Source organism: Ranitomeya variabilis, chromosome 6 (genome assembly GCF_051348905.1).
Source record: "Ranitomeya variabilis isolate aRanVar5 chromosome 6, aRanVar5.hap1, whole genome shotgun sequence".
Lineage (NCBI taxonomy): Eukaryota > Metazoa > Chordata > Amphibia > Anura > Dendrobatidae > Ranitomeya > Ranitomeya variabilis.
This window is the reverse complement of record NC_135237.1, coordinates 343,891,201-343,913,443: the sequence shown is the minus strand read 5'-3', so window position 1 is coordinate 343,913,443 and position 22,243 is coordinate 343,891,201. Positions and strand designations below refer to the sequence as shown.

Here is a 22,243-nt window from a genome sequence, read left to right as displayed (position 1 = left end):
TTGCCGCCATTGCTGCGCCAAAGAAGAAGGGGGGTGTGCCATGGGAGGAGACTATCAAAGTGGCGCCAGAAACAGCTACCGCCCCCTGCGCCTCTTGCTGCAAGGCGATGACCTGCCTCAACGGAGAGGACCGCCCCCTGACTTGCAATGGCGGGGACGAGGTGAAGACGGAGCCCGACCTCGGAGAAATGGCGGAGCCAGGTGCATGCGTTGCCGCCGAATGCCCGACAGCGACGATGAGCAGCAAGTGTCCGAGCAACAGCGGGGTGATCCCGGCCTGCCCTTACCCATCAGAGACGGACTCGCGTCCACCGCCGGTGAGGGATCTGAACTCCTTGGAGCCGCCGACGGAGGAGCCGAGCCTACCTATCCCGACCAAGGAGCCTTGGAGGGCGGGGCCACCACAGGAGACCATCTCGGAGGAGCTGCGGTCCGGGCTGCAGCCGATTCCAGTGTCCTTGTCAGCGGAACGGATCGACGCCGGTGGAATCACATCAGGCGCAGGTATGGAAAGCGCCCCTATTCCCCCGGCCGATTCTGCTCTCCTGACCGGTCCGGTTCCCCCGACCGATCCCGCTCCTGTGAGCGCTCCTCACCCCAGCAATAATCGTTTCTTCTCGGTGGAGCGGGTGATTCTCACCTCTAACACGATGGGGAAACTAGTGCCTCCACTACCAACCCAGATGGGAGAACCCATAGATGTGGGCCCAGACGGGGTGGTCCTCCGGTGGGACACCCCCTGGACCGGGCCGGATGGAGCCCGGGAGGACGGCCTCACCCTTGCCGTGCTCACTTGGGAGCAATATAAGCAATGTCTAATCCACCACTGGAAGGATCGAGACGAGGTTGAACGACCTGATACGCAACGCAGAAAGTCTGTGCAGGGCCGGAAAGGCGTGGTAAAGCGGGGGACTGTGTTGGCCTTCCACCCGAAGAGGGGTTGGGGTTCCATACAGGAGCCGGGGCTACCCACTGACGTCTTTGTTACAAGATACAACGTGAAAGCTCCCTGCTGCGACTGGAATGGCGATCCACTACGAAGGGGGGACCAGGTGACGTACACCCGTCACAGGAGCGCACAAGGATGGTGTGCTCGGGATGTTCGGCGATGTGAGCCTGAGGGGGCGTCACCTGCTGCCCCGATCATGACAGATCCAGATTTGTCAGATCTTGTGACCATCACCACCGTACGCGTAGTAGCGGCTGCTGAACTCGCAAGCAAGGTCAGCCTTCAGATCCAGACACCGGGTGGTCTGACGGCCCCTGCAGGACCTGCTACCGGTGTAGATGCCGCAGCGGTCGGAGGTCAGGGACCAAGACCGCCAGAACAAGAATAAACCTCGAAACCATGATAATGTAAATAGTTCTTCCCTTTAACTGTTCGTTCCTGTTTTGCTGCTGAACCCGTCTAGGGTTAACTCTTAAAGGGATCCCTTTGTTGACCCGGGATCCCTATTGTTTGGCTTGTTTTTCCACTTTTTGTTTCCTGTTATCAAGAACTGCCGCAATCATGAACAGTGCATGATACAAACTTTTTGTAAATAGTTTGCACCTTATTAAAGGCGCTCCCTACTGGTTTTACTTCAAAAAGGACTCTTTGTGAAGATACCACACTGGAACCTTTGCTGAGTAAGGACTGGTAGCTTGAGAAGATATGCTACCTCATATAGAAAGAAAGTGATAATGTTGATATGTAATAGTTAATATGACCAACTAGTTAATTGTAAAAGAATGCTGATAATGTTCCCTGAAAGAAAGAGAAAGCTAGAAGAAGGACGCAGTGGGCCCGTAGGGGTAGACGAAGTGTCCAGCGTGCATGTTAGTGAGAAAGATAATGAGAAGGTTTAATGTTCTATAGGAAATGTTTAATAATGTTGATAGATAATGAGGATAGAAGGTAAACCCTGAGTCCTCATAGGAGCCATATAGAGATGGCTCAGTGCTCTTAAATTGAAAGTAATGTTATGTTCTATACTGTGTATAGTAGTTGAAAGACAGAAGGCTCGGGCTGAAAGGAGCGGTCCTGTAAGAAAGGAGAGGCAGTAGGTCTGGTGCCGATAGGACAGGCGGTCCTGCAGATCTAAAGAAGGAGAATGTAAAAGTTAAATTGCCTTATAATGTGATTATGAGAAGGTCTTTAGCGGATTCCGAGTGTAAGTCCTTAAAGGCAAAGTTAAATTATTGTTCAACAATGTTGCACTAAGTAGAATACCCGGTTGGGTAAGAAGAGTTGTTCATAGCATGTTGCTATGATATTTAACCATGTTTGTAACGTTCAAGTGTCCTTACCTCCCATAAAGGGAAGCCTGTTCAAGTATACTTACTGTTATTGCACTCAACAAAACTGTATGTCTTTTTGCTAACTTGTATTGTTGTTTTCTTCCCAGTCCCGGAGTACTGTGTTTAACCAGGGGGGAGTGCAGCGCCCCAGAGTCCTGGTCGTTGCAGTACTGTGGCTCCGCCACTATGGGGAGCTATGGTACGTCTGATGGCACTGAAGGAGTTAATCTGATCAGGTATCACAGACACCAATACATTTCACAGCCGGGCCTCCGGGGGGAGCTAAGGGTTCTATTCACTAGGCCACTCCCCACCATAGTGGGTAAACTGGGGGTCAGGCAGGAAGTTAGTCAGAAGCTGACTGGGTTGGAACCAGGCAACACCTTGTGGCAGAGGGTGTTGTGGGGGAAGATAGAGTAGGGTCTCTGTCAGGGGTGGGATCCTGACAGAGGCTTGGCAACTTGAGCGAACGTAACGGGACCGTGCCTGCTCAGGATAGCGGCGGTGCCCAAGAAAGGATCAGAAGCGAGATAGATTGTGCTGAGTGAGAAACGAGATCATAGCAATAGGAGAATACCAGTAGGAGTCGTGCTGTAAGACCAAAGCAACATCCTACTGAGGAGCATAACCGGTGGCCGGAACGCCGAGAGAGTATAATAATATCCAGCTTCAAGCAATACTCTAAACAGCGGCAGGACAGTCAGTCTCAGGCGGGCTGTCTAACTCAAATCACCTATGCAGTCTTGGGGGGCAACTTGTGGAGAGGGGCGACTCTAGGGTCCCGGAAGAGCTCCAAGCCTACCCGTCAAACGGGTGCCGTCCCAACCAGAACATCAGGGAGGGACGGAGGATTAGCAGAACATCATCTAATCGAGTTGTGAGGGAACTTAAGAAACAGACACAACAGTTGTGGGGTACTTTCCGTAAGCACAGCAGGGAAGGACCACAACACCTAGCGCTAGGGGGAAGGCGCAGATTTCCACCTGTGAAGAGAACTCTGGAGGTGCCATTGGACCGGCCGGACTTGCGCAGCCTGGTGAACCGTATTCCGGACTGAGGACCCAGAGATCTTCAGTAAAGAGGTAAAGAGACTGCAACCTGGTGTCCTCGTTATTTACCGCGACCTGCACCCCACAACTGCACCGCTACACCACCACTTATTGCACCGGACGTCCCCCACTGACAGACAGGGCCACGGACCGGGTCTAGCCACCGTGACAACCCCAGGACTGAGACCCAGAGGCCCGGCTCCGGGTATCCCTCGGCCCTGCGGCGGTGTGGGGGCGCTCCATATGCTGATCCATAAAGGTTGATGGCCCCCATAAGATGCTCCATAGTATATGCCCTGTATGCTGATCCATAAAGGTTGATGGCCCCCATAAGATGCTCCATAGTATTATATGCCCTGTATGCTGATGCAATAAAAAAAATAACATACTCACCTATCGTCGCTGGGCGCCGAGTGCTGGGGGCCCTGAGCAGGCGGAGACACCGGCGCGCTGTGGGGGATCAGGTGCCGGAGTCGCTGCTAGCTCAGGCCCCCGGCACTTGCTATAGTCACCTGGCCCTGATCCAGTGCTGCGTGCCGCTCCGTCTTCCGGGTCCTCTGCCTGTGACTGTTCAGTCAGAGGGCGGTGCGCATTAAGTGCGTCATCGCGCCCTCTGAACTGAACGTCACAGGCAGAGGATGTGGAGGACGGAGCAGCGCGCATCGATGGAACGGGACAGGTGAATATAGCATACTCACCCTCCTGGCACGTCCCTACTTCTCCGTTGGAGATCGCGGTGTGCGTTCAGTGCTTACGCATACCGCGATCTCCTGGGAGCGTCACTCTGTGGGGTCCAGACTGCGCCGGCACTTGTGCTTGCGCAGTCTATAAAGGCTTTGGACAGAGTGACCCTCCCAGCCTTATATTATATATATATATATATATATATATATATATATATATATATATATATATATATATATATATATATATATATATATATAGAAAAATATCACAGCAGCACATGTGCATGAATCGGCCATGTGAAAACACAGACAAATATACATTTCCCAAAAATATTTTTTCATAAAAAATTTTTCTAAAAATTTTTTTTTCATAAAACTTACAGTTAAATGGAGATTCTTAGCGCATAAATTGGCCAATTCATGTATGCCCATCAACCACGGCAAGGTGATCTCCCCCTGATGGGTCCTACTCTACTGTACATGCCACTCTTGGGCCACCAGCCTACAACTCTGGACAAAACATGTCACTCTGGGCTAAGCCTACAATTTATGGGCAGGTAGAGTTGATTGCTGCCACCTGCAAAGTCAATGGGAGGAGTGCAAGATAAGTCTGGATGCTGCCACATCCATACAAATAGAGAAAAAAAAAAAAAAAAAAACAATCAGCACTCCCAATGTAAACATTATCTTGCACTCCTCCCATTGACTTTGCAGGTGGCAGCAATCAACTCTACCTGCCCATAAATTGTAGGCTTAGCCCAGAGTGACATGTTTTGTCCAGAGTTGTAGGCTGGTGGCCCAAGAGTGGCATGTACAGTAGAGTAGGACCCATCAGGGGGAGATCACCTTGCCGTGGTTAATGGGCATACATGAATTGGCCAATTTATGCGCTAAGAATCTCCATTTAACTGTAAGTTTTATGAAAAAAAAATTTTTGGAAATTTTTTTTATGAAAAAATATTTTTGGGAAATGTATATTTGTCTGTGTTTTCACATGGCCGATTCATGCACATGTGCTGCTGTGATATTTTTCTATTTATATGTTGCATTTTGCAGCGTGCACATGTTTACATTGGGAGTGCTGATTGGTTTTTTTTTTTCTCTATTTGTATGGATGTGGCAGCATCCAGACTTATCTTGCACTCCTCCCATTGACTTTGCAGGTGGCAGCAATCAACTCTACCTGCCCATAAATTGTAGGCTTAGCCCAGAGTGACATGTTTTGTCCAGAGTTGTAGGCTGGTGGCATGTACAGTAGAGTAGGACCCATCAGGGGGAGATCACCTTGCCGTGGTTGATGGGCATACATGAATTGGCCAATTTATGCGCTAAGAATTTCCATTTCACTGTAAGTTTTATGAAAAAAAATTTTTTTGAAAAATTTTTTATGAAAAAATATTTTTGGGAAATGTATATTTGTCTGTGTTTTCACATGGCCGATTCATGCACATGTGCTGCTGTGATATTTTTCTATTTATATGTTGCATTTTGCAGCGTGCACATGTTTACATTGGGAGTGCTGATTGGTTTTTTTTTTCTCTATTTGTATGGATGTGGCAGCTTCCAGACTTATCTTGCACTCCTCCCATTGACTTTGCAGGTGGCAGCAATCAACTCTACCTGCCCATAAATTGTAGGCTTAGCCCAGAGTGACATGTTTTGTCCAGAGTTGTAGGCTGGTGGCCCAAGAGTGGCATGTACAGTAGAGTAGGACCCATCAGGGGGAGATCACTTTGCCGTGGTTGATGGGCATACATGAATTGGCCAATTTATGCGCTAAGAATCTCCATTTAACTGTAAGTTTTATGAAAAAAAAAATTTTTGAAAAATTTTTTATGAAAAAATATTTTTGGGAAATGTATATTTGTCTGTGTTTTCACATGGCCGATTCATGCACATGTGCTGCTGTGATATTTTTCTATTTATATGTTGCATTTTGCAGCGTGCACATGTTTACATTGGGAGTGCTGATTGGGTTTTTTTTTTTTTTTTTTTTTTTTTTTTTTTTTTTTTTTTTTTCTCTCTCTCTCTCTCTCTCTCTATATCTATATCTATATCTATATCTATATCTATATCTATATCTATATCTATATCTATATCTATATCTATATCTATATCTATATCTATATATATATACACTCACCGGCCACTTTATTAGGTACACCATGCTAGTAACGGGTTGGACCCCCTTTTGCCTTCAGAACTGCCTCAATTCTTCGTGGCATAGATTCAACAAGGTGCTGGAAGCATTCCTCAGAGATTTTGGTCCATATTGACATGATGGCATCACACAGTTGCCGCAGATTTGTCGGCTGCACATCCCAAAGATGCTCCATACAAGGCAGGATGGATCCATGCTTTCATGTTGTTTACGCCAAATTCTGACCCTACCATCCGAATGTCGCAGCAGAAATCGAGACTCATCAGACCAAGCAACGTTTTTCCAATCTTCTACTGTCCAATTTCGATGAGCTTGTACAAATTGTAGCCTCAGTTTCCTGTTCTTAGCTGAAAGGAGTGGTACCCAGTGTGGTCTTCTGCTGCTGTAGCCCATCTGCCTCAAAGTTCGACGCACTGTGCGTTCAGAGATGCTCTTAGGCCTACCTTGGTTGTAACGGGTGGCGATTTGAGTCACTGTTGCCTTTCTATCAGCTCGAACCAGTCTGCCCATTCTCCTCTGACCTCTGGCATCAACAAGGCATTTCCGCCCACAGAACTGCCGCTCACTGGATTTTTTTTCTTTTTCGGACCATTCTCTGTAAACCTTAGAGATGGTTGTGCGTGAAAATCCCAGTAGATCAGCAGTTTCTGAAATACTCAGACCAGCCCTTCTGGCACCAACAACCATGCCACGTTCAAAGGCACTCAAATCACCTTTCTTCCCCATACTGATGCTCGGTTTGAACTGCAGGAGATTGTCTTGACCATGTCTACATGCCTAAATGCACTGAGTTGCCGCCATGTGATTGGCTGATTAGAAATTAAGTGTTAACAAGAAGTTGGACAGGTGTACCTAATAAAGTGGCCAGTGAGTGTATATATACATATACACATACACACACACCAACTTGTCATGCAGCACGGAAATATGTTTCATTGTGTACGAAGTATGATGTCATTGCACTTAAGGTACCTTCACACGAAGCGACGCTGCAGCGATAGCGACAACGATGCCGATCGCTGCAGCGTCGCTGTTTGATCGCTGGGGAGCTGTCACACAGACCGCTCTCCAGTGACCAACGATGCCGAGGTCCCCGGGTAACCAGGGTAAACATCGGGTTGCTAAGCGCAGGGCCGCGCTTAGTAACCCGATGTTTACCCTGGTTACCAGCGTAAAAGTAAAAAAAACAAACAGTACATGCTCACCTGCGTGTCCCCCAGCGTCTGCTTCCTGACACTGACTGAGCTCCGGCCCTAACAGCACAGCGGTGACGTCACCGCTGTGCTTTCACTTTCACTTTAGGGCCGGGCTCAGTCAATGTCAGGAAGCAGACGCTGGAGGACGCGCAGGTGAGCATGTACTGTTTGTTTTTTTTACTTTTACGCTGGTAACCAGGGTAAACATCGGGTTACTAAGCGCGGCCCTGCGCTTGGTAACCCGATGTTTACCCTGGTTACCAGTGTAAAATATCGCTGGTATCGTTGCTTTTGCTTTCAAACAGAACGATACACGGCGATCGGACGACCAAATAAAGTTCTGGACTTTATTCAGCGACCAGCGATATCACAGCAGGATCCTGATCGCTGCTGCGTGTCAAACGAAACGATATCGCTAGCCAGGACGCTGCAACGTCACGGATCGCTAGCGATATCGTTACAAAGTCGTTTCGTGTGAAGGTACCTTTACTAATATACTTTGCTTTTCAAGTGTGGTACTTCAGTTTCAGTTCCCCTTTTGATATCTAGGTGCCTCTAATTCCACTTTGGTCTGGACCAGAGGCATAGCTAGGGTTTTGGTTTAGAGGGGGCAAAACTTCTGAGTGGGCGCCTAACCAGGTAACCTTGATTACAGCTGGGCGACATGCCCTAATGGTGGAGGAGAACCTCAGCAGATGACCGCGCTATTACTGAAGATAATCTCTATATAAAGACCAACATAGATATTACTGCCATATGGTCAGTGGTAGATACCAGTCCTACAAAAAATATAAGAGATCACAGCACAGTTACAGATAATGACTGACCGCTGACATTCTTTCTGATGGAGTCGCTCACTTATCCCGTCTTTTCTATTTGGCCTAGACCGACATGACAACTTCTTCCAGCCAGTACTCGGCTGCAGAGAATACAACAAAGACACATTTCACTTCTCACATTCCAGCCATCACCATCTATTCCCAACCTGCATAAACTCCTCATCCTGCTGATACCCCAATACTGAGCCACTGCAGCCGTATGTGTCCCTATTACTGCACCTGCTTTGTGGTTCTCTGTGCCCTCTAAATTCTAAAGCAACCCTCTATAATATAGTAATGCCGGGCGCAAGTGCCCTAGAAAACAGTGCCCATATTTTCTATTCGCCACGACAGCACCCACTGAGAGAGGGGATCCGCCCCTGGGAACAGGAAACCTACAGAGAGATAAAAGGGGCGGCCCCCCCTCGCTCCTCAGTTGGTTTCCTGTTCCTAGACGGGAACCCACAGAGAAGACTCTATGGAGTTGCTATCAAGAGGAAGACCCGCCTGGACTGCCGCCTGTACGACTCTGCTGAGCGGCAGGGGCTCCAGAGCGGGTAAACAGAGACGGGGGGATGATCCTGTGGACCCCTCATCTGCTGAAGCCATCAACAGTCTCCCTGCTGGGACACTGTTGTATGAGGCCACCGATGTTGCGGAGCGGCACCTACCTCGTCCAGCCCGGAGTCCGGGGCAGGTAGGAAGATATGCTCCTGGTGGAGCTGCGGTGTGCTGGCGTCTCCCCGGGGGTTTTTTTTGTTCCCCTCCTGGTCCCTCCAGAGTGAAGCTAACAGGGCTGCAGGTACAGCGCTAGAGCGTCTTCCAGCGTGTAGCAGAGACGCCGGCGCATGCGCAGTAGCAGCGGCGTCCCGGAAATGCTTGGTTCAACTTCCGGGGTCGCGGGGGCAGCCTGGGCTCGTCTATGGGCGCAATTGCGGTTGCCGGTAATTACTGCAAGCATCTGCGGCTGGAGAAGGAGACTGCGGGCCACACACCTGGGATAATCGCTGATCTCCTCTGTTGATCAGGTATAAAAAAAAAAAAAAAAAAAAGGGAGTGCTTTCTCAGCTGTGAGGCACAGGCGGTGCTATATAAGGCAGTTTAGAGCTCTCCTGGTTGCGCAACATGTCGTCCCAGGAGGATATCGAGCGCCCACTGGAGGATTTAATCCTGCCTAGTGGTGATGCCAAAGAGAAAGGCAGTGGACACTCAAAGAGGAGTGACTCCACTGAGAAATCGGTGAAAAAGTCAGGCCGCTCTGCACCAAAAGCTGATCGTACAACCCGGCAGACGGTATTTAACCTTACTCCTGGGTAAATGTGTAGCTGGCTTTATGGGGGCTAATGGTAGTTTCTCCTACTTCTATCTTATAGGGTAAGCGGACGGAGAAATCTAGGCACAAGCAGTGTGCGATGTGTAATGAGCCCCTGCCGGACTCCTATATTAAAAGATTATGTCAGAGTTGCATAGATTACACCTTGCAGCAGGAGAGTTCGGTCAGGATGAAGGAGATTCGTCTCATGATAAGGGAAGAACTTCAGTCCTTGGGTAGTAGTCCGGCGGTGAATGTGGGAAAAAGAACCAGGAAGGCGCCTTCTCCTGCAGCAGACACGTCAGCAGAAAGTGGGGAGGTCAGCTCAGACGTTTCTCAAAGATCGGGCTCCTCGGATGACGAGGATTACGTCTGTTTCCCTACAGACAGTGTAAATAATCTGATTAAGTCAGTGAGGGGTACTATGGGGGTATCAGAGTCTAAAGAACCTCAGACACCTCAGGACGCTATGTTTGCTGGTCTTTCGCAAAAGAAAGGCCATGTATTTCCAGTGAATCAGGCCATCAAGGACCTGGTTAAACGGGAATGGAATAAAGGACAAAAAGGGTTTGTGCCAGTCTCATGTAAAAGGCGATACCCCTTCGATGATGAGGACTTGACCACTTGGTCCAAAGTACCTAAAGTGGATGCGGCTGTGGCATCCACCTCCCGCCGTTCCTCCCTGCCAGTCGAAGATGCAGGTTCATTATCAGATCCTATGGACAGGAAATCTGACACAATACTTAAAAAGTCATGGGAGGCCTGTGTAACTGCCTTTAAACCTGCAATTGCAGCCACATCTACTAGCAGGTCTATGCTAGTTTGGCTCGACCAGCTGGACCAAAACATTAAGGCCGGAGTATCCAGGGAAAAATTGCGCTCCGCTATTCCTTTAATTAAGGGGGCTGCGGCATTTATTTCTGATGCCTCTATTGACTCACTCCGTCTAGCGGCCAGAACGGCCAGTCTTACTAACACGGCTCGTAGAGCCTTATGGCTAAAAAACTGGAAAGGAGATGCCCAGTCCAGGTCCAAATTGTGTGCCATACCCTGTCAGGAAGGGCGTTCAGGAAGCCACCATTCGGCAAGAAGGGAGGCTTTAAAGACCGGTGGAATAATAATAAAGAATTCAAACAAAAAGGGAATTTGTTCAATAAACGTCCCTTTAAGCCAGCGGATAAATTCCGTTGACCCGGTTCTGCCAGTGGGAGCTAGACTTCTACAGTTTGCAGAGCAATGGAAGGAAATAACGGTCAATCCGTGGGCCATCAATTTAGTTTCTTCAGGCCTCGTTTTAGACTTCATCCAAACACCTCCGGATTCCTTCCTTCTTACATCCTTAAAATCTAGGCCTCAGCAGGAGGCCCTGGAAATGGAAATAAAATCCCTCATATCCAAACACGTATTAATAAAAGTGCCACCATCCCAGATAGGGAAGGGCTTCTACTCCCCCCTATTTCTAATTTCTAAGCCCGACGGCTCTTTTAGAACCATAATCAATTTGAAAAAATTAAATTCCTTTATAAAACCCAGAACATTTAAAATGGAATCTATTCGTTCAGCTATTAAAAATTTGTTTCCAAATTGTTACATGGTAGTATTGGATCTTAAGGATGCTTACTACCATCTCCCCATTCACCAGTTACACCAACAATTTCTCCGGGTAGCAGTGGTTATAGATGGGCAGGTCTGTCACCTACAATACCGGGCTATGTCATTTGGTTTATCCATGGCTCCAAGGGTTTTTACCAAGCTACTATCAGAGGTAATGTCCTTCCTACGAGTAAGGGACACACTAGTAATTCCGTATCTGGATGACCTGTTGATTGTAGGTAGAGATTCCCTACAGTGTGAGAAAAGGTTGGGGGAAGTAGTTTTTTCTTTGCAAAAACTGGGCTGGATTATAAACTGGGAAAAATCCAGGCTCCAGCCTGTGACATGTCAGAAATTTCTGGGGCTCCTATTGGACTCAGTTGACCAGATATGTAGGCTTCCTGATGAGAAAAAGACCACCATAATACATAAAGTGAGTATAGCCATCAGTAAGCGTAGTATGTCATTGAGGAATGCCATGTCTTTATTAGGTTCCCTGACTTCCTGTCTTCCTGCTGTCCAATGGGCGCAATTCCACACTAGACAGCTACAAAAATTTGTATTACAAGAGGACATTAGGAGGGAAGGAAAGCTGGATGACACAGTCGTTCTAACGTCAGATGTAATACACTCCCTTGCATGGTGGTTAGATTGGGGCAATCTATCTAAAGGAGTTTTATGGGTTATCACTTCATCCACTAATGTTACCACGGATGCTAGTCCCGATGGCTGGGGGGCACACTTTCAGGATCAGGTAGCCCAGGGTCTCTGGTCTTATGCAGAGCTTGAAAATTCCTCTAATGTAAAAGAGCTGAAAGCTATATTTTATTCCCTACTCCACTTTCTCCCTCAGCTGAGAGGCTCTCACACAAGAGTCTTCTCCGACAACACAACCGCAGTGGCCTATCTGAACCGTCAAGGAGGTACTCGGTCAGAAAATCTTATGGGAGTTGCTTCGGACATCATGGAGCTAGCCGAAGGTCACCTACTATCCTTGTCGGCAGTACATATCAGAGGCATAGACAACCTTCGTGCAGACTTCCTCAGCCGCCACACTCTGCATCAGGGGGAATGGATGCTCAACAGGGAAGTGTTCAGGTTGATAACAGCCAAATGGTGTGTACCCCAGATAGACTTGTTCTCCACACGAGCAAACCGTCAGGTGAGGATGTTCGCCTCTCTATGCAGAGAGGACAATCCGGACATATTCGATGCCCTCCATATAACATGGGCATTCGACCTAGCCTACGCATTCCCCCCATGGAATCTACTGCCTGTGGTCATAAGAAAGATAAGGGAAGAAGGGGCAAGAGTTCTACTGATAGCCCCATTCTGGCCCAAGAGGCCATGGTTTTCGTGGCTCAGAGCGATGTCAATTTCAGACCCCTGGATTCTGCCTCAGACCAAAGACCTTCTATCTCAGGGGCCGTTCCTACATCCTCAAGTAAAAGGAATGAACTTGACTGTCTGGAATTTGAGAGGCAATTACTAGAGCTTAGAGGGTTCTCAAGGGGGTTAATAAATACCCTCATGAGGAGTAGGAAGCCTTCCACTACCAGTATTTATGTTAGGATTTGGAAGAAATTTCTTGAATTCCATACTGCACAACTCTCTTCGGAAGTTCCTATATTCTCAATATTAGAATTTCTACAGAAGGGTCTGGACTTGGGACTCTCGGTTAGCACATTAAAGGTCCAAATTTCGGCTCTAGGAGCTCTGTTTAATTCTGATGTTGCAGGCAATAGATGGATATCTAGGTTTATTTCTGCTTGCGAGAGATCAAGACCTATTAAGGTACCACAGATTCCACAGTGGGATCTGACGTTAGTCCTGGATGCATTGACACAAAGCCCTTTTGAGCCTCTTCAGACAGCCTCTTTGAAGCATGTCTCATTAAAGACGATATTACTAGTGGCATTAGTATCTGCCAGAAGGGTGAGTGAACTCCATGCCTTATCAGTAGATCCTCCATTCCTGTCAGTGACTTCTGACAGAATAGTTTTAAAGACAGATCCATGTTATCTCCCTAAGGTAGCCACTAGTTTTCATAGGTCTCAGGAGATCTTGTTACCTACCTTTTATGAGAACCACTCGACTCCAGAAGAAGCTAGGCTTCATACCCTAGACGTTAAAAGAGCTATTCTAACCTATATAGAAAGAACTAGGGACTGGAGGGAGAGTAGGGCTCTCTTTGTGTCTTTCCAGGGGAAAAACAAAGGATCCAGAGTCACAAAGTGCACACTGTCGCGCTGGATCCGGGATGCTATAATCTTGGCGTACAGATCTAAGGGAAGAGATCCTCCTCTGCATATCGGAGCACACTCCACTAGGGCTGTATCGACTTCCTGGGCAGAAAGAGCGAACGTGCCAATACACCTTATATGTAAGGCTGCAACTTGGTCTTCGCCTAATACCTTCTATAAGCACTATAGACTAGACCTATCTGCTGCTTCTGATCTAACCTTTGGGGTATCGGTTCTCGGCTCAGTTAACCCACCCAATCTATAATCTCTGTAAATCTCTCAGTGGGTGCTGTCGTGGCGAATAGAAAATATCGGATTACGTACCGGTAATGCTCTTTTATAGAGCCCACGACAGCACCCATTCGATTCCCTCCCTTTTCTTTATTTAGTTACACGTGGTGTCTTATAGGGAGATGTATATAATAGAGTAAGATGATATGATGTTGTAAATATGTATATATAACTAAACCTGTTAAACTAAAAAACCTGGCGGCGGTTCCTCCTTATTCTCTGTAAAACAACTGAGGAGCGAGGGGGGGCCGCCCCTTTTATCTCTCTGTAGGTTTCCTGTTCCCAGGGGCGGATCCCCTCTCTCAGTGGGTGCTGTCGTGGGCTCTATAAAAGAGCATTACCGGTACGTAATCCGATATTTTGCTTCCTAGAAAGTAATAATTCCCTGTGTGCCCCTTTGACAGTCACAGTAACCTGAGTTCCCCTATAACAATAAGTGCCCACATTACATTTAATAATGTCCTGAGTCTCCCCCCTGTACAGCTCCCCTATACATATATGATGCTCTCTTATACACAGTATAATGCCCCCTCACTGTATAGTACCATCCACACAGTATACTGACCCCTTAGTAGCCCCCAAACTGTTTGATGGCTCCAACACTGTATGATGGCCCCTTCACTGTAATCCCCACACTGTACTATGGCCCCTCACTGTAATCTCCACACTGTATGATGGCCCCCTAGATAGCCTCCATATAGTATAACGCTCCTGATCGTCCTAAATATACTATAATGCACTCCCCATAGGTCTACTCTATATTGTATAATGCACCCCCATAGGCAGATTCTATAGCGCAAGGCAGCCCCCATAGGCAGACTCTATAGCACAAGACAGCATCCCCATAGGCAGACCCTATAGCACAAGGCAGCACCCCCATAGGCAGACCCTATAGCATAAGGCAGCATCCCCATAGGCAGACCCTGTAGCACAAGGCAGCACCCCCATAGCCAGACCCTGTAATATAAGACAGCAAACCCATAGGCAGACCCTGTAATATAAGACAGCACCCCCATAGGCAGACCCTGAAGTATAAGGAAGCACCCCCATAGGCAGACCCTATAGCACAAGGCAGCACCCTGTTGTGAATTCAGTTCTTGGGCTCCATCCTGTGGTTGCGAATGGTATTTTTGGGAGTTCTGCTCTTGGGCTCCCTCTGGTGGTTTCAAGTGGAACTTAGCAGCTGCTTTCACTAATCGGTTCCCTGGCCTTGTTATTTAACTGGGCTTTTGGCTGTAGTTGATGCCAGCTGTCAATGTTTCTTCCTGTGGATTCAGTCCTTTCCTGGAAGTTCTCTGTTGGCCAGTCCATTTCAGCTTAAGATAAGTTCTGCTAGTTTTTGGGTGTTTCCCTGCTTTTGACCTTCTGTTCAGTTTAAGTTATGTCTCTTTTGTCCAGCTTGTCATTATGAAATATTCCGGCTAGTTGGAAGCTCTGGGGTGCAGATTTGCCCCCTCCACACCGTGAGTCGGTGTGGAGGTTATTTTTGTAAACTCTGCGTGGACATTTAGTTTTTATACTGACCGCACAGTATCCTTTTCTATCTCTGTCTATTTAGATAGTATTGGCCTCCTTTGCTAAATCTAGTTTCATTTCTGAGTTTGTCATTTCCCTCTTCACTCACCGTTAATATTTGTGGGGGGCTATCCTTCCTTTGGGGGTTTCTCTGAGGCGAGATAGTTTTCCGTTTCCATCTTCAGGGGTAGCTAGTTCTTAGGCTGTGAAGAGGCGTCTAGGCAGAGATAGGAACGCTCCACGGCTACTTAGTGTTGGTGTTAGGAGTAGGGATTGCGGTCAGTAAAGCTACCACCTCCTCAGAGCTTGTACATTATTTGTTTTACCCACCAGGTCATTTCAGTGCTGCTCCCTAATCACTAGGTCATATCAGTGATTTCGGTCTGTGGAGCTGCCACCTCCTCTGAGCTTGTCCATGATTGGTTTTACCCACCAGGTCATCTCAGTACCGCTCCATAACCACCAGGTCATAACAGCACCCCATAGGCAGACCCTGTAATATAAGGCAGAAAACTCATAGGCAGACCCTGTAATATAAGACAGCATCCCCATAGGAAGACCCTGTAGTATAAGGCAGCACCCCTATAGGCAGACCCTGTTGCAAAGGCAGCACCTCCATAAGCAGACCCTGCAGTATAAGGCAGTACCCCCATTGTCAGACCCTGTAATATAAGACAGCACCACCATAGGAAGACCCTGTAGTATAAGGCAGCACCCCAATAGGCAGACCCTGTTGCAAAGGCAGCACCCTTATAAGCAGACCCTGTAGTATAAGGCAGTACCCCCATTGTCAGACCCTGTAGCATAAGGCAGCACCCCCATAAGCAGACCCTGTAATATAAGACAGCAAACCCATAGGCAGACCCTGTAATATAAGACAGCACCCCCATAGGCAGACCCTGTAGCACAAGGCAGCATCCCCATAGGCAGACCCTGTAGCACAAGGCAGCACCCCCATAGGCAGACCCTGTAATATAAGACAGCAAACCCATAGGCAGACCCTGTAATATAAGACAGCACCCCCATAGGCAGACCCTGTAGTTTAAGGGAGCACCCCCATAGGCAGACCCTATAGCACAAGGCAGCACCCCATAGGCAGACCCTGTAATATAAGGCAGCAAACCCATAGGCAGACCCTGTAATATAAGACAGCACTCCCATAGGAAGACCCTGTAGTATAAGGCAGCACCCCTATAGGCAGACCCTGTTGCAAAGGCAACACCCCCATAAGCAGACCCTGTAGTATAAGGCAGTACCCCCATTGTCAGACCCTGTAGCATAAGGCAGCACCCCTATAGTCAGACCCTGTAGCATAAGGCAGCACCCCCATAGGCAGACCCTGTAGCATAAGGCAGCACCCCCACAGGCGGACCCTGTAGTATAAGGCAGCACCCCCACAGGCGGACCCTGTAGCATTAGGCAACACCCCACAGGCAGACCCTGTAGCATAAGGCAGCACCCCCACAGACAAACCCCATAGTATAAGGCAGCACCCCATAGGCAAACCCTGTAACATAAGGCAGCACCCCCATAGGCAGACCCTGTAGTATAAGGCAGCACCCCCATAGGCAGACCCTGTAGTATAAGGCAGCACCCTCATAGGCAGACTCTGTAGTATAAGGCAGCACCCCGACAGGCAGACCCTGTAGTGTAAGGCAGCACCCCTATAGGCAGACCCTGTAGCATAAGGCAGCACCCCCATAGGCAGACCCTGTAGTATAAAGCAGCACCCCAACTGGCAGACCCTGTAGCATAAGGCAGCACCCCTATAGGCAGACCTTGTAGCATAAGGCAGCACCCCCATAAGCAGAATCTGTAGTATAAGGAAGCACCCCCACAGGCAGACTCTGCAGCATAAGGCAGCACCCCCACAGGCAGACCCTGTAGCATAAGGCAGCACCCCCACAGGCAGACCATGTAGTATAAGGCAGCACCCTCATAGGCAGACTCTGTAGTATAAGGCAGCACCACGACAGGCAGACCCTGTAGTATAAGGCAGCACCCATAAACAAAAAAAACAATAAATACTCACTTCTCTTCCTCCTTGTTCCCGTGGATCTCCGAGCTCCCGCTTATCTCCTGACAGTGGGCGCCGGGTGGTGACGTTATCGCGCCCGCTGTCAGCGTCGGTGATGTCAGATGCTGACAGGGGGATGATGGGAGAAGGAGCGCAGCGCAGTGCTCCTTCCCTCATCAATGCAGTCAGCTGTATTGGCTAAATGCCAATACAGCTGACCTTGCGATGACGGGCGGGGGCCCACTACTGGCACTGGGCTCCATAGCGGCAGAACAGGGAGATCGATTCTCCCTGCTCTGCCACAGAATGTAAGTGTATAGGCATCCTGCACGCGCCGATACAGTTACAGTAATGTAGCTCCGGGTGGGCCCCCTCTGAGCACCAGGTCCGCGGCGATGGGTCTCCTCTGCTCCCCCGGTAGCTACGCTACTGGTCTGGACACATAAAAGTGATTAGTTTCCCAGTCTGTATGTTGCCACATGCTAAAGAGGACTGGCTGACTAATTTTAAGAGCTAATTTAGCCCACATATCAATCTTTGCTGGAGCAAAGACAGAGAGAGGATATGGCTTAGGTATTGCTATAAGCCAATTAACCAGCTATATTTATCACATGCTAAAACACAGAGTGGTAAAGGAAGTTCTTTCCTGGATTAAGACCAATGCAAAAGTTGGCTGCTGAGGCAGCAGGTGCCTCAGAGGGTGCGGCAACTCCTTTTGGAATGCAGCTGTGGCCACGACCAAGCGGTGCCTCTTGACCAGTAAGGTCAGGAGGGGTAATCAATAGAATATGGTGTTCACTTTTGAAAGCATCTTCAAACAAATGTTAAGGGTGCAGATCATTATATGCACCAACTTTAGAATTATTTTAGAAATTGTTATAAATAAAATAAATAAAAGATAGCCTAGCAAGCTGGTATGTAACGCCTGGTCCCTTAGGAACAATGCACACCATCAGAGATCATTTCATCTTCAACTTGCTTAACTGTTCACAATAACAGTAATTTCGACCAGGGATGCCCAAACTTTTACATGCCTCTGTAAGTAAGTGCAGTAAGTACTGTAGGTAGATACATTTTAATGTACATGCGTTGTACTGTATATTAGATATTGGTGGTTCACTGAGTCCATAAAAAGCGAAGAGTCCATTTAGAAGCAATATATTACATGTTTGACTGCATATTCATTAATATTTGATTCCATAATTAGTACTAAACATCTGTAACATAAATCCAAGTGCAAATGAGAGATCACTCAAGTTAAAGCCACCTATTCATAGCTGTGCTGTTTATATCTTTCCCAGGCCTGGCACATTCTTATGTCAGTGAGCAGGTGCACACGGACACTTTACCCCCACTTCAAAACTGACAAAAGTGGATCAACATCAGAAAAGGCAGTCATTATTTGAGAGTCCCAACGTAACATTATCTGAATAATAAGACCTTCACAGGAAGCTGCTAAAAGTCTGTGGTTTCTTGTGAGTGGAAGAAGAAAAAAAATTTAGTATATTTTTAAAACTGATCTGAAGGAACAAAAGTAACTGAAACTCCTCCGCAAGAAAACTATACAAGCGATTACTTGCAATAAGATACAGCAGAGACGACACACTACTACCTTCGCATGATTGAAAAAAAAGTGAGACCTTTCATTGGTAAGTGTATATTTTCATTACATCCTTGAAAGTGATGGTGCTGTTGGATCATCTCTGTGTTCAACGGTAACAGATTTTAGTTGTATAAGTTGTACACAAGGATTTCAGTAGTGTGTGCAATGGTATGCCTATACTTTGGCGGCACTGCACGATATGTGTGTATAAGGAATTATTTAAGAAAAGTATAAGTAACAGAAAACATCCTTGAAATTACTACCATATGCATAAATGGCTTGGATCAGAAGAGAGGCTTACATTCATAAAGAAAATAATGGTGCTCTATGGCCAAGAAATTCACATGACAGACAGTATCATTGTAGATATACACTCACTGGCCACTTTATTAGGTACACCTGTCCAACTTCTTGTTAACACTTAATTTCTAATCAGCCAATCACATGGCGGCAACTCAGTGCATTTAGGCATGTAGACATGGTCAAGACAATCTCCTGCAGTTCAAACCGAGCATCAGTATGGGGAAGAAAGGTGATTTGAGTGCCTTTGAACGTGGCATGGTTGTTGGTGCCAGAAGGGCTGGTCTGAGTATTTCAGAAACTGCTGATCTACTGGGATTTTCACGCACAACCATCTCTAGGGTTTACAGAGAATGGTCCGAAAAAGAAAAAAAATCCAGTGAGCGGCAGTTCTGTGGGCGGAAATGCCTTGTTGATGCCAGAGGTCAGAGGAGAATGGGCAGACTGGTTCGAGCTGATAGAAAGGCAACAGTGACTCAAATCGCCACCCGTTACAACCAAGGTAGGCCTAAGAGCATCTCTGAACGCACAGTGCGTCGAACTTTGAGGCAGATGGGCTACAGCAGCAGAAGACCACACCGGGTACCACTCCTTTCAGCTAAGAACAGGAAACTGAGGCTACAATTTGCACAAGCTCATCGAAATTGGACAGTAGAAGATTGGAAAAACGTTGCTTGGTCTGATGAGTCTCGATTTCTGCTGCGACATTCGGATGGTAGGGTCAGAATTTGGCGTAAACAACATGAAATCTTTGGGATGTGGTGGAACGGGAGATTCGCATCAGGGATGTGCAGCCGACAAATCTGCGGCAACTGTGTGATGCCATCATGTCAATATGGACCAAAATCTCTGAGGAATGCTTCCAGCACCTTGTTGAATCTATGCCACGAAGAATTGAGGCAGTTCTGAAGGCAAAAGGGGTCCAACCCGTTACTAGCATGGTGTACCTAATAAAGTGGCCAGTGAGTGTATATATATTGTATATACATACCATACATAGGAGAGTTTTTACGATCTGTCTGCTTATAGGTTCACACTGTTACTTAATTCAGCCCTCCACTCTGGCACTGAAAAATAACTATACGTTTCTCATGTATAGACACCCTACCTAGTATGCTCTGTTTGCCTCCTTGATGTCTGCTCCACTGAGACCAGTCTTTAGGTCTTCCTGCATCCATGATTGCCACCGCAGTTAAAAGGCGTGAAATAAGGCAAAACTTGAGCTCAACAATATGGTTTTGACATTGCTGTACATTGTGTTCTCTTTATGGGGCAGTTTTGCAATGCTTTTTCAGGTGATTTCTGGGAAGTATACACCTAAAAAAGATGCCATGTGCATGTACATTAAGCAAAAACAGATCAGATTACCGTAGGTCAACATTCTGCAGGCAATTCCCCAGTGATATTTCTATATGCTCTATGAAATGACAGGAAGCAAAAAACTCTTCCAAAAGCTCCCCAAGGATGTCTATACATAACATTTTAAAATAGATTCCGCCTAGAATTCTTTTGACATTGCTGTGAATTATATTAAGTTTCTTATTATTTCTTTCAACAGCTTCAGGGTTTGGAAACTGTGAACCAGTTAAAAGAAGTAGCAAGTTCATTCTTTGGGGGCTACCACTAGGAATCCACTATGTCATGAGGGTACCTTGACAGAGAGGTGCCATAAGATAGCAGCGTCTGGTTTCACAAACTCCTGCACTGATTAATAAGATGGTGAAGCAATTCTAAACATTGCAGGCTTTTTTTCCTGGCTGTCAGTGCAAGGATTAATCAGTTCAGGTTATCTCCTCATACTCTCCAACCTGGATTGTCCCAGCTGTTCAGTGTTGGCCACTCCCCTCTGCTATATATGATTGCCACTGGCACTTGGGAACTGCCAGTGATAGTTGTTACTGCCTGGTTAGGAGTTGGAATTGAAGTTTGTGTTTGGAGTAGGCGTTTGGAGAGTTGTTCAGGAGATTGTTGAGTGGAGTTTGTTTGTGAGTTTATCCTCATACTCTCTTATTTGATTTCACCTTCCTATACCTATACAGGGTTCCACTCTGTTATTTGTTGAGTTTATTTTGAATGATTATAATTTTCATTTATCTTTGTCTGTCTTACCTTGTTTGTCTGGTTAGTGTTATCCTTTTACACTTTGGCCTCACACCTCCCTGGGTGGAGGAGTTTTAATATGTAAATTGCCTCTTCAGAGAGAAAGAGGACTTGAACTCTATAGCACCACCTGTTGGTAGTAGCGATCCTACAAGTTACAATCAACCCCTTAACGAGTCTTGCAATATGACTTAGGATAAAAGCGGAGGAGGAGGAAGGAACAGATAACGGAGAGTTAATATAGGAGCATAGCAAGGCACAGGACCCTGGTGTCTCCATCACCTGTAGTAATCCGAGGAACAGAGATAGACTACGGCGCCCTAGTTTGAGGGATTGGGTAGGCACTCACAGTCCATAGCCATTGGTAATAATTATTGAAAAAAATATTATGTTTATTATTAAAATAATTATTTTAAAAAATCCCCAGTGGTGGAGCTGCAGCAAAAATGGTAACCAAACTGCCAGTAAAACAGCTTCAGGAAAAACTAGAAAATTTAATTTTTTAATGCCTATAAAAAAACCTCCATGGGCATACACTCTAAGCATTATTGTCAACATAATAAAGTGTTAAAATTGCTTGCAAAAAAACAAGCATTTATTTCTTATTAAGGGGAACCTGTTATGTTAGCAGGTTTTGCTATGTAATCTGACAGCAGCATGAGGTAAGGGAAGAGACCCTGACTCCGGCGATATATCACTTAAGTTTACTGGTTGTAGTAGTTCGCATAGAATCTCAGTTTTCTCTGTTGGAGATCTAGCAAAGCTCAAAATGTCGAGCCCTGTATAACCCCACCCATACCACTGAATGGCAGCTTTCTGCTTACAATGTATATTGAGAGAAAGCTGCTAATCAGTGATGGGGACTAGGAGGCATGAGGCATCTTGTCCTGTAGTGATAATACCCTGTTGATTAAACACTGACTACATCCTAATGTTCTCAGATAACATAGCAAAAATCTGCTGATAGATTATCTTTAAAAATCCACTCTATTCTCAGGAACGGAAAGATTTTAAAATTTGACAGTGCATAGTGCTTACAAGTGTTTATCTATAGAAATTATAAGTGTGCTCTGAAGTTG

General features: G+C 46.8%; 1 protein-coding gene and 1 long non-coding RNA gene across 2 annotated transcripts in view; both read left to right on the top strand.

Moving 5' to 3' along the window:
• Positions 1 to 9,252: 9,252 nt before the first annotated feature.
• Positions 9,253 to 11,376, top strand: LOC143783279 (uncharacterized). Its single transcript, XM_077271690.1, has 3 exons — positions 9,253 to 9,483; positions 9,564 to 10,136; positions 11,335 to 11,376. Exons 1-3 carry the CDS (start codon positions 9,316 to 9,318, stop codon positions 11,374 to 11,376), a joined length of 783 nt encoding a protein of 260 aa, XP_077127805.1. The 5' UTR covers positions 9,253 to 9,315.
• A 7,205-nt stretch (positions 11,377 to 18,581) lies between these two features.
• Positions 18,582 to 22,243, top strand: part of LOC143781159 (uncharacterized) — a 116,560-nt gene continuing 112,898 nt past the window's right edge. Inside the window, exon 1 of the long non-coding RNA XR_013216594.1 lies at positions 18,582 to 18,810. This is a non-coding gene — a long non-coding RNA (uncharacterized LOC143781159). The remainder of the gene's footprint in view (positions 18,811 to 22,243) is intronic.

Coding starts and splice junctions, on each gene's coding strand:
- LOC143783279 (XM_077271690.1), top strand. CDS start 9,316: ATGTCGTCCCAGGAGGATATCGAGCGCCCACTGGAGGATTTAATCCTG. Junction 9,484..9,563: donor ATCGTACAACCCGGCAGACG/GTATTTAACCTT, acceptor TCTATCTTATAG/GGTAAGCGGACGGAGAAATC. Junction 10,137..11,334: donor ACTTGACCACTTGGTCCAAA/GTACCTAAAGTG, acceptor TGTTGATTGTAG/GTAGAGATTCCCTACAGTGT.